Source organism: Oncorhynchus keta, chromosome 6, assembly GCF_023373465.1.
Source record: "Oncorhynchus keta strain PuntledgeMale-10-30-2019 chromosome 6, Oket_V2, whole genome shotgun sequence".
NCBI classification, from domain to species: Eukaryota; Metazoa; Chordata; class Actinopteri; order Salmoniformes; family Salmonidae; genus Oncorhynchus; species Oncorhynchus keta.
In genome coordinates, this window is record NC_068426.1 from 9,636,152 (window position 1) to 9,648,724 (window position 12,573).

General features: G+C 43.7%; 1 protein-coding gene across 3 annotated transcripts in view; it reads left to right on the forward strand.

Annotated features, from left to right (window-relative positions):
- Positions 1-8,980, forward strand: part of LOC118385723 (dnaJ homolog subfamily C member 3-like) — a 32,689-nt gene extending 23,709 nt beyond the window's left edge. Inside the window, exons 6-13 of one of the 3 annotated variants that reach the window (XM_052520524.1) lie at positions 107-288; positions 1,340-1,459; positions 2,715-2,820; positions 3,312-3,432; positions 3,873-4,005; positions 4,992-5,140; positions 5,328-5,371; positions 6,207-8,980. In XM_052520524.1, the coding sequence (XP_052376484.1) occupies positions 107-288; positions 1,340-1,459; positions 2,715-2,820; positions 3,312-3,432; positions 3,873-4,005; positions 4,992-5,140; positions 5,328-5,359 (843 nt within the window). In that variant the 3' untranslated portion in view covers positions 5,360-5,371; positions 6,207-8,980. Of the gene's footprint in view, positions 1-106; positions 289-1,339; positions 1,460-2,714; positions 2,821-3,311; positions 3,433-3,872; positions 4,006-4,991; positions 5,410-6,206 lie in introns of those variants that run through there. The other 2 variants (XM_052520523.1, XM_052520522.1) reach the window with 2 other exon arrangements.
- The last annotated feature ends 3,593 nt before the right edge of the window (positions 8,981-12,573 follow it).

The following is a 12,573-nucleotide window of genomic DNA, read 5'->3' on the forward strand; positions in this document are numbered from 1 at the left end:
ATACCTTCATCATCAAACAGTGCTGTATTATACTTCAACAGTCTTTGTATCAAATTATAAAAATGTCAAATTTACACCACTGACCCTACCTTCCTTTTTCCAAAAGCTGTCCCCCTGGGACCCTGAGTCTCTGGAGCTCCGGGCTGAATGCTACATCCACCTGGGAAACACCAGGAAGGCCATCCAGGATCTGACCCCCACCGCCTGGCTGAGGAATGACAACCGTGCTGCCTTCCTCAAGCTCAGTACCCTGCACTATAGCCTGGGGGAGAACAAGGAGTCAATAGGGTACGCTCACTAGGAATTTGTATTAGTAATAGGGAAGAGTGATTAAACAAACAACCACCCACATTTATCAAGAAAAGACATATCAATTAAGAAGTTTTGGGACACTTGAAGTTTGACAGTTGGTAAAGAATGTACACTGTCTTTCGAAAACGGTGCATTTGTGCATTAGACTTTTTCCACATTTTGTTACGTTACAGCCTTATTCTAAAATGTATTACATTGTTTTTCCCCCTTATCAATTTGGGGCGGCAGGTAGCTTAGTGGTTAGAGCGTTGGGCCAGTAACCGAAAGGTTGCTGAATCGAATCCCAGAGCTGATAAAAATCTGTCGTTCTGCTCCTGAACAAGGCAGTTAACTCACTGTTCGGCCAGTAGGCCGTCATTGTAAATAAGAATTTGTTCTTAACTGACTTACCCAGTTAGATAAAGGTTAAATTTAAAACATTTAAATCAATCTACACACAATACCCCATAATGACAAAGGAAAAACAGTTTTTTAGAAATGTTTGCATATGTATTTTTTTTAAACAGAAATTTGACATTTACCCTTAATCAATCAATCAAATGTATTTATAAAGCACTTTTTACATCAGCCGATGTCACAAAGTGCTGTACAGAAACCCAGCCTAAAACCCCAACCAGCAAGCAATGCAGATATAGAAGCACCATGGCTAGGAAAAACTCCCTAGAAAGGCCAGAACCTAATCAATAAACCTAGAGAGGATCCAGGATCTGAGGGGTGGCCAGTCCTCTTCTGGCTGTGCCGGGTGGAGATTATAACAGAACATGGCCAAGATGTTGAAACATTCATAGATTACCAGCAGGGTTAAATAATAATAATCAGGTCATATTCCAAAACAAAATTAGCAGTTTCCAGCTACAATAGTCATTTACAACATTAACAATGTCTACACTGTATTTCCGATCAATTTTATGTTATTTTAATGGACAAAAAATGTGCTTTTCTTTAAAAAACAAGGACATTTTTAAATGACCCCAAACTTTTGAACACTAGTGTACATTGTGTAAATCTCTTTCCCCTCCTTCTGCAGTCACGTCCGGGAGTGTCTGAAGCTGAACCAGGATGACAAGAAGTGTTTGTCCCACTTCAAACAGGTGAAGAAGCTCATCAAGCAGCTGGACTCTGCCGAGGAGCATATCAAGGAGGAGAGGTCCGTACTACTGCATCTAGTATGGACATTTCAATTGTCTTTTGGTTGCCTGTTGAGTATGATCACTTGCCCGAAAATGTTGTGTCAAGTTGTTTAGATGTCCTTTGGGTGGTGGACCATTCTTAATACACACGGGAAACTGTTGAGCGTGAAAAACCCAGCAGCCTTGCAGTTCTTGACAAACTCTAACCGGTACACTGGTCTTTTGTCTTGCCCATTTACCCTCTGAATGACACACATACACAATCCATGTCTCAATTGTCTAAAGGCTTAGAAATCTTTATTTAACCCGTCTCCTCCCCTTCATCTACACTGATAGAAGTGGATTTAACAAGTGACATCAATAAGGGATCATAGCTTTCACCTGGTCAGTCTGTCATGGAAAGTTCCTAATGTTTTGTACATTCAATGTACAACACACGCTATGCCTTTCACCTACACATAGGGGAGGAATAGGAACGATCAAAACTGGAGTTATTTTTACCTGAGGAAACTCTTCCCCGACTGCCATAAATGCCATACATTGTTTGTCTTTCACTTGAAGAATGGGGAAGATCCAGAAAGATCAGTTTAACAATGTTTATGTCTCTGTTTCCAGTATGAAGAAAGTTAAGAGGTAGTTTCACAAGCCAATGCTAGATACCCCATAGACTTCCAGTAATTGTGCTAATGCTAGTTTAGCATTGGCTCGCAAAAATATGTCCCAACTTCCTTCATACTGGACACAGAGGCATAAAAATATCAGTTCATCTGTCTCTGGGTAAGTAGATAAAGGGCCTTATTGCCAAAATCCCAAAGTATCCCTTTAAGGTTACTGGAATTCTTTGCAGTTTGGTTGTTTTCACTAGTTAAAAAAAAAAATGTATTTGTTATTTTTTACACCTACGCAACGGGGCAACGTCAGAGCAGGCTCAAATTCCATGACTGCTCAGGTCACTTTCCCCAGGCGATAGGGCCAGGCGATAGGGCCAGGCGATAGGGCCAGGCGATAGGGCCAGGAGATAGGGCCAGGCGATAGGGCCAGGCGATAGGGACCTAAATGTGGACTTGTGTCAGTCCCTATGTGAGTTTTATATTTCAGTCCTTTTTTGTTCCTTTGACAGTTTTATATTTTAGGTTTCTTCTCAGGTTTCTTTGACAGTTTTATCACTAAACTTATTCTATTTGTATCCACTTTGATTGATTTTAGTTATGACTATTGTTTAACTCTTCTTGCTCTAAAATGAAAATGTATTGTTGAATATTTTGTTCTCAGGTATCAACTGGCCATATCCAACTATGAGTCAGTGATGAAGACAGAACCTAATGTCCCCTACTACACCAATAAGGCAAAAGAGAGGATCTGCTTCTGCCTGGTCAAGGTGGGTCCCATCACATAGAAACAGATGAATTGTGCCATTGCCATAGCCTCAGCCATAGTCATTTGATAGAAATAGCTTGGCCTGTTCTAAATTCAGAAATTAATTGGTAGTGTGATCAAATTCTCAGAACTACTTTCACAGCTACTGATTTCGAAAAACGTTTTAAAAAGTATATTACTTAGTGATTAAGTAATTACAAATGGACTGGGAACCACTAATAATTATGCAATAAGACCCGAGATGGTGTGGTATAAGGTATGGCCAATATACCATGGCTAAGGGCTGTTCTTATGCACGACACAACACGGAGTCCTTAGCCGCCACAAACCCCCAAGGTGCCTTATTGCTATTATAAACTGGTGATCAACGTAATTAGAGCAGTAAAAATACATGTCTGATATACCACTGCTGTCAGCCAATCAGCATTCAGGGCTCGAACCACCCAGTTATAATGCTTTTAATACGTACGTTGCTCCATTATTCTCCACCAGGAAAAGATGGCTGCTAAGGCAATAGACATCTGCTCTGAAGCCCACCAGAGAGATCCACGCAACATCAACATCCTTCGAGACAGAGCTGAGGCCTTCATCCTCAACCGGGACTACGGTGAAGGTACTTTCACCATGCTATCCGTGTAGCATAGGGAACGATGACATGGAATGGAAGCACTTTGTCACATCGTTTTTACCTCTCTCAAGTACTCTGGCTTTATTTACTTGTGGGCTTGTTGTAGCTCAGGGACTCCCACACTTGCCATGTAACCCCGTGTTTATAGCCAGGAGCCTGAACTGACACTTGCACTTGACTTTTTTTCCACCCTGACTCTAGCTCGGACTTTGCTGATCGCTACTTTATTGAGGAAACATGTACTTACTCTGACTGTGATACAGTATGTGGTTGTCTCTCCTGATGAATGGTGAGACAACCACATAGATTCATTGAACTGTTAGTCGCTCTGGATAAAAGCATCTGCTAAATGACTAAAAATGTAAATGTAAGTCCTAATTACTGCACAGCCAAATTCTCTGCATTTTTTCTTTACCCCTCCTTAGCGGTGGAAGACTACGAGGAAGCGATGGAGTTTGACATGGAGAACAATGAGATCAGGGATGGTTTAAAGCGAGCCCAGGAACTGCTCAAGTTCACCCCAAAGAAAGACTATTATAAGATCCTAGGTGTCGAAAGGTATGTCCGACCTAGAGAATGTAACCGTGTTCAAATACTTCTTCAAAACATAATACCTGTCTATATGTCATCTGTCTCTATGTGATCTGTCTATATGTGATCTGTCTCTATGTGATCTGTCTATATGTCATCTGTCTCTATGTGATCTGTCTCTATGTGATCTGTCTCTATGTGATCTGTCTCTATGTGATCTGTCTCTATGTGATCTGTCTCTATGTGATCTGTCTCTATGTGATCTGTCTCTATGTGATCTGTCTCTGTGTGATCTGTCTCTGTGTGATCTGTCTCTGTGTGATCTGTCTCTATGTGATCTGTCTCTGTGTGATCTGTCTCTGTGTGATCTGTCTATGTGATCCGTCTCTATGTGATCCGTCTCTATGTGATCTGTCTCTGTGTGATCTGTCTCTGTGTGATCTGTCTCTATGTGATCTGTCTCTATGTGATCTGTCTATGTGATCTGTCTATATGTGATCTGTCTATATGTGATCTGTCTCTATGTGATCTGTCTCTATGTGATCTGTCTATATGTGATCTGTCTATATGTGATCTGTCTATATGTGATCTGTCTATATGTGATCTGTCTCTATGTGATCTGTCTCTGTGTGATCTGTCTCTGTGTGATCTGTCTATGTGTGATCTGTCTATATGTGATCTGTCTATATGTGATCTGTCTATATGTGATCTGTCTATATGTGATCCGTCTATATGTGATCCGTCTCTATGTGATCTGTCTCTATGTGATCTGTCTCTATGTGATCTGTCTCTATGTGATCTGTCTATATGTGATCTGTCTATATGTGATCTGTCTCTATGTGATCCGTCTCTATGTGATCTACAAGCGATTGGACAAGGGAAAAGTTCATTATTTTGAAATTGATTTCTTTGCTATTCTTTTCACCAACCTCCCGTGATCACTTCGGGGAAATTGGAATGCATTTACTCCTTGTAATCAAACAAGGTTTGACCTTTATGTTATTTTTCTCCAGGAGTGCCAACAAAGAGGAAATAATCCATGCATACAGGCAGCAGGCCAAAAAGTGGCATCCTGACAAGTACAGAGTCGATTGGGAGAAGAGGAAGGCAGGGAAAAGGTTCATTGACATCACCTCTGCAAAAAAGGTGCTCACCGACCCAGGTACTGTAATGTATATGCACCTGATAATGTTGATCAAGCCTAGTATGATTGTATTTAGGAAGCTGTGACCTGTTTGGAGTATGAGGACATCCTGTCACAAGTTTTCAGCAATCAAAATGTGTTGAAAGCATAGCCGGAAACAGGATAAACTTGTTGTTTATTCACATGTCTCTCCATTCCCCTGTAGAAATGCGTAAGAGGTTTGACTCGGAAGTTTGATCCCTGGACCCAGTGAGCCTGCAGGGTGGAGGAGGGGCTCAGGGTGGAGGAGGGGCTCAGGGTGGAGGAGGGGGTCAGGGTGGAGGAGGGGGTCAGGGTGGAGGAAGGGGTCAGGGTGGAGGAGGGGGTCAGGGTGGAGGAGGGGGTCAGGGTGGAGGAGGGGTCAGGGGGTGGAGGAGGGGGTCAGGAGGAGGAGGGGGTCAGGGAGGAGGAGGAGGGGGTCAGGAGGTGGAGGGGGTCAGGGAGGTGGAGGGGTCAGGGTGGAGGAGGGGGTCATGGTGGAGGAGGGGGTCATGGTGGAGGAGGGGGTCATGGAGGAGGGGGTCAGGGTGGAGGAGGGGGTCAGGGAGGAGGAGGGGGTCAGGGTGGAGGAGGGGGTCAGGGTGGAGGAGGGGGTCATGGTGGAGGAGGGGGTCATGGTGGAGGGGGTCAGGGAGGAGGAGGGGGTCAGGGAGGAGGAGGGGGTCAGGGTGGAGGAGGGGGTCATGGTGGAGGAGGGGGTCATGGTGGAGGGGGTCAGGGAGGAGGAGGGGGTCAGGGAGGAGGAGGGGGTCAGGGTGGAGGAGGGGGTCAGGGTGTAGGAGGGGGTCAGGGAGGAGGAGGGGGTCAGGGTGGCCAGGGATGGCCCTTCCACTTGAACCTGTTTGAGTCCGGCGGAAACTACCACTTCAAGTTCTAGTACTACATAATACAATGCAAAATATATATATTTAAAAAGTCTGTCTCTTCACAGTAACCGTCATGACGTAAGGTGTTCTTTTATCTGGGTTTTTAAAATATTTTGTTTTTGCTATCTTGAGTTACCTGAGTTCCATGTAGTCATCATTGCTCTATGTGCGTTTCCCAGCCTCTCTTCAGGACCTGGGGACTGTGAAGAGGCCTCTGATTGCATATCTTCTGTTGTACTGAGTGTCCGACCTGTGTACCAACTGCTTGAACAGACAGTTTGGTACATTTTAACGCATCAACACCTCAACACAAAGACCAATAGTTGCCATACAGTCAATCTCTCCTCAACTTTGAGCCTGGAGAGACTGACATGCGTACCACTGACATTTGCCCTCTGTGTACATCGAAGTGCAATACGTACCGCTCTGTTCTGGACCAACTGGAATTTTTCACCCGAGTGGTCAAAGACACAAAGTCCTGTATAGCTGTGCTGTTCAGTCCTCCCATCTAGACCCAGGCTGTTCATGCTGTCATTACATTCCTCAAACGACCCATGTTGTTGTTCTTTAGGATGTTGGTCTGCTACTTTTGCTTTGTGTTTGTGCCATTTTCTTCCGCCTCATTCTTCCTCGAAGGGCTTGTTTTGGTAGCAGCATAGCATGTTTTGTTTTTTGCTCTGCTAGAAGAGCCCGGGTGCTGGACTGTTTGTTTTTTGCTCTGCTAGAAGAGCCCGGGTGCTGGACTGTTTGTTTTTTGCTCTGCTAGAAGAGCCCGGGTGCTGGACTGTTTGTTTTTTGCTCTGCTAGAAGAGCCCGGGTGCTGGACTGTTTCTCCATTTATTTAATAACGCTAGGCCAAGCTCAAGTCGCATAAAAGCAGATTCAGAATGACACCCAAAAGCTATTCAAACATATTATAATCAGAGATGCTTTCAGAATGTTTTATACGAGATGTTTGTTCTCTTCACCACACAAACAATATTAAGTGTCTGTTCTGTTTGTTATATTTCTATCTGCAAAGCTTTCAACGTTCTCCACTGAATATACCCTTGAATCTACTTAATTGACACAACAGGTGTTGTGAAATATTTAGTGACTTAATCCTTCCTGGTTGTGTATCCAATCACCATGGAGAATGATAGATGCCTCTAGTTGCCAAAAGGCAGTTTTAGCATTGGCAGTGCCATTTGGGGACCATTTTAATGTAGTCAAATGGGTGGGACTTACAACTTCGTTGGCTGAACCCTTCCGATGACCTGGTTGGAGTGGAATCAAATCAAATGTTATTGGTCACATTCACATGGTTATCAGATGTTAATGTGAGTGTAACAAAATGCTTGTGCTTCTAGTTCCAACAGTGCAGTAATATCTAACAAGTGATCTAACAATTCCCCAACAACTACCTAATACACACAAATCCAACAAGTAATCTAACAATTCCCCAACAACTACCTAATACACACAAATCTAAAGGGGTGAATGAGAATATGTACGTATATCTTAGTCAGTTAAGAACAAATTCTTATTTTCAATGACGGCCTAGGAACAGTGGGTTAACTGCCTTGTTCAGGGGCAGAACGACAGATGTGTACCTTGTCAGCTCGGGGATTCGATCTTGCAACCTTTCGGTTACGAGTCCAACGCTCTAAACACTAGGCTACCCTACGCTGCCACTAGGCTACGCTGCCGCCCCAACCCATATGGATGAGCGATGTCCGAGCAGGGCAAGGTGCAGTAGATGGTATAAAACAGTATATACATCTGAGATGAGTAATGTAAGATATGTAAACATCACGAAAGTGGCACTGTTTAAAGTGACTAGTGATCCATCTATTAAAGTGAGTCATGTTCAACCGGGTCATCAGGAGGGATCAGCCAATCACGAAGGGAATTTTTTTTAGTTTGCTCAATGGCTCAGCCCATGCTGTCAAAGACGCTATAATGGCACAGGTACAAAGACGAGACCTCTCTCTCTCTATGCCAATCACACGACTCCTTCCTAGTTGTGTACCCAATCAAAGGGGTGAGAGTGAAGCTTGTCTGTCTTCTTCCTGAAAGAGCCTGCGTTGTTGCGTTCTCCTTATTTTTTCATTGATTTCAAAGCATGTCTTTTTTTGGTCTTTTATTTTTCAATTTGCTTTCTTTTTAATAACCTCCATATGTTGTCCACTCGTCTTGATGTTATTGAAAATGTATAAGAAAAATGGAGAGCCGCACCCTTGAGGGAGCTCGGATGCAATCATTTATTGCATACGTATTCCCCAGTTCAAAGAAAGTGAAGGGACTCCCTGCTGCAACAATGAACAAACAATTGATTCATTTTAATGTATCAAACTAATTATGGAGTACAAAAAATGTATGGATGGCTGAAAGCTCAGTTATGAAAAGCCAACTGACATTGACTCCTGAGGTGCTGACCTGTTGCGCCCTCTACAACCACTGTGATTATTATTTGATCCTACTGGTCATCCATTAACTTTTGAACATTTTGAAGAACGATCTGGCAAAATGGCCATGTACTCTTGTAATCTCCACCCGGCACAGCCAGAAGAGGACTGGCCACCCCTCCGAGCCTGGTTCCTTTAGGTTTCTTTCTATGTTCCAGCATTTCTAGGGAGTCTTTCCAAGCCACCGTGCTTCTACATCTGCATGGCTTGCTCTCTGGCTTAGGTTTCTGGGTAAGCAGTTTATGACAACTGCTGATGTAAAAAGGGTTTTATAAATATATTTGATTGGATTGTCAATATCAACTATAAGTTGAATTTGAATTCTAAGGATACAGTATAGCTGTAACTGAAAGCTTTGAACGTCACTGACAAGGTTGTCGTCACATTAAAATTAACTGCCTGGAACGGGTTTTCTTATGGTTTCTATGGACAGTTTTTTTCATTGCCAAACAGAATTAAATGAAATTCTCGACTGTATTAAAAAATGGAAGTAAACCCTGTTCTCCTTATGTGAATGGTGTGGTTTCTTTATACTGTCATCATGATCTTATTTGGTCCATACGTCTAGATTTTTTAGATGACACACTATTTCTAGCTCTTGTGTTAAAGTTGTCTTTATTGTTGTGCAAATATGAGAACAATCTTGCAGTAATCCGTGGTTGGTCTGTAGTTTCGTGACAGGTAGCCTAGCGGTTAAGAGTGTTGGACCAGTAACCAGAAGGTAGCTGGTTTGAATCCCCAAGCCGACAAGGTGAAAAATCTGTTGATGTGCCCTTGAGCAAGTCACTTAAACCTAATTGCTCCAGTAAGTTGCTCTGGATAAGGGTGTCTGCTAAATTAATTCTCCAGGGAGGCTATCCCATAACACCTTGCAGCGCACCAAAAATTCTAAACCATTCTGAATAGTCCGGCACAGTGGACGCATCATAGTACCATTTAAAACCTAGCAGTAAAACCCAGTAATGGTTCCAATAGTTTTTTTCCACCATTTTTGCATCTGGGATTTTAAACTACTTCATATAAGGTCTGTGTTTGGTGTATGCTTACCCTGGCATGACGTTTTGATAACCATCGAATTCTCTCTCGGACAAGGGGAGTTTTATCAGTACATTCACCTCAATTGACTCTCAATAAAAAAAAAAGCTAATTAGCAACAGAGAAGACCTCAGCAAGACTACAACTTCCTGCAGGAAGCTCCTGCACGTCATCTCTAACCGACACTGCAAGCTACCATTCACCAGCGCGATGAGAGCACCCTATACAATAGCAATCTGTCGATATAATCGAGAACTATCATCAGAAGTCACGCAATATGAATCCGACTGTGCGGCACTGCCTGACCCACTAGTTGCTCAGAAGGTTCAAATAGATGTACTGTATTGACAATGGAAAAATAACGCAAGATCACATTTCCAGCATGGCCGACAACCAGAACTTACTTGCTGCCATAGGAAGCAAAATGGTCATGAATAAATAATAAGTGAGCATGGCATTTGCAGCTCCTAAATTAATAAAAAACATTTCAAACGTAGTTTGCTCTGGCAACTCGTGGTATAGCTGGCTGGCTAGCTTGACTGACATCGCTAGCCCGCAGAAGCATTGCAGGCTAACATGGGTGCGTTCATTGCTAGCCCGTGGGTGTGTTGCAGGTCGACACGAGTGCGTTCCAGGTGGACATTATTGCAGTGGAAATTCTAACCAGAAAGGAAGCGACTGTAGATTCTTCAGACAACTTTTTATTAAACATCTGGAGCAGTGAACAGTGAATCTGGAGCAGTGAACAGTGAACAGTGAATCTGGAACAGTGAACAGTGAATCTGGAACAGTGAACAGTGAATCTGGAGCAGTGAACAGTGAATCTGGAACAGTGAACAGTGAATCTGGAGCAGTGAACAGTGAATCTGGAGCAGTGAACAGTGAATCTGGAACAGTGAACAGTGAATCTGGAACAGTGAACAGTGAATCTGGAGCAGTGAACAGTGAATCTGGAGCAGTGAACAGTGAATCTGGAACAGTGAACAGTGAATCTGGAGCAGTGAACAGTGAATCTGGAACAGTGAACAGTGAATCTGGAGCAGTGAACAGTGAATCTGGAACAGTGAACAGTGAATCTGGAACAGTGAACAGTGAATCTGGAACAGTGAACAGTGAATCTGGAGCAGTGAACAGTGAATCTGGAGCAGTGAACAGTGAATCTGGAACAGTGAACAGTGAATCTGGAGCAGTGAACAGTGAATCTGGAGCAGTGAACAGTGAATCTGGAACAGTGAACAGTGAATCTGGAACAGTGAATCTGGAACAGTGAACAGTGAATCTGGAGCAGTGAACAGTGAATCTGGAACAGTGAACAGTGAATCTGGAACAGTGAACAGTGAATCTGGAGCAGTGAACAGTGAATCTGGAACAGTGAACAGTGAATCTGGAGCAGTGAACAGTGAATCTGGAACAGTGAACAGTGAATCTGGAGCAGTGAACAGTGAATCTGGAGCAGTGAACAGTGAATCTGGAGCAGTGAACAGTGAATCTGGAACAGTGAACAGTGAATCTGGAGCAGTGAACAGTGAATCTGGAACAGTGAACAGTGAATCTGGAGCAGTGAACAGTGAACAGTGAACAGTGAATCTGGAGCAGTGAACAGTGAATCTGGAGCAGTGAACAGTGAATCTGGAGTGAACAGTGAACAGAACAGTGAATCTGGAGAACAGTGAACTGGAACAGTGAATCTGGAGCAGTGAACAGTGAATCTGGAACAGTGAACAGTGAATCTGGAGCAGTGAACAGTGAATCTGGAGCAGTGAACAGTGAATCTGGAGCAGTGAACAGTGAATCTGGAGCAGTGAACAGTGAATCTGGAACAGTGAACAGTGAATCTGGAGCAGTGAAAAGTGAATCTGGAGCAGTGAACAGTGAATCTGGAACAGTGAATCTGGAGCAGTGAACAGTGAATCTGGAGCAGTGAACAGTGAATCTGGAGCAGTGAACAGTGAATCTGGAGCAGTGAACAGTGAATCTGGAGCAGTGAACAGTGAATCTGGAGCAGTGAACAGTGAATCTGGAGCAGTGAACAGTGAATCTGGAACAGTGAACAGTGAATCTGGAACAGTGAACAGTGAATCTGGAGCAGTGAACAGTGAATCTGGAGCAGTGAACAGTGAATCTGGAGCAGTGAACAGTGAATCTGGAGCAGTGAACAGTGAATCTGGAGCAGTGAACAGTGAATCTGGAACAGTGAATCTGGAGCAGTCTGGCAGTGAACAGTGAACAGTGAATCTGGAGCAGTGAACAGTGAATCTGGAGCATCATGTGAACAGTGAATCTGCCCACTCCTTCAAGCAATGGGGCAGGGTGAACAGTGAATCTGGAGCAGAGAACAGTGAATCTGGAACAGTGAATCTGGAATCACAGTGAACAGTGAATCTGGATGCAGAATAGGAACAGTGAATCTGGAGCAGTGAACAGTGAATCTGGACAGCAGTGAACAGTGAATCTGGAGCAGTGAACAGTGAATCTGGCAATCTACAGCAGTGAACAGTGTAAGCAGTCTAAGTCCCAGTAATACAGTCCCAGTGTAAGCAGTCTACAGTCCCAGTGTAAGCAATCTACTCCCAGTGTAACATTGCAGCGTACAAAGAGTTGGGTCTCAGCTTTTATAACCTTTGTCTAGTCCCGTGGCAGTTTAGCAGGTGTGTGAGATCATGATGGGAACATAGTGTAACAAGAGCAAAAAAGAATCTGCCCACTCCTTCAAGCAATGGGGACAACACAGGGCATCCACAGGGACCTCATGGAACCATGGTCCACACCTGCAGCAATCTACAGTCCCAGTGTAAGCAATCTACAGTCCCTGGACAACAGGGGAAGCAGAGGAGATACCTATCATAGATCTACAGTCCCAGCTGACGCTTGACATGCCACCTACGCCGCCTCCAGTGGTAGAAACAACCAGCTGGTATCATCAAGTAGAATCAGCCAAAAATAACACGGAAGCAACAGTGTGGGAGTTAGTAGTGCATGACCTAGATTTAGAATAGGAATCTTCCGTTTAGACACAGGTCTAAGATTACGTAATAAGCAATCTACAGTCCCAGTGTAAGCAATC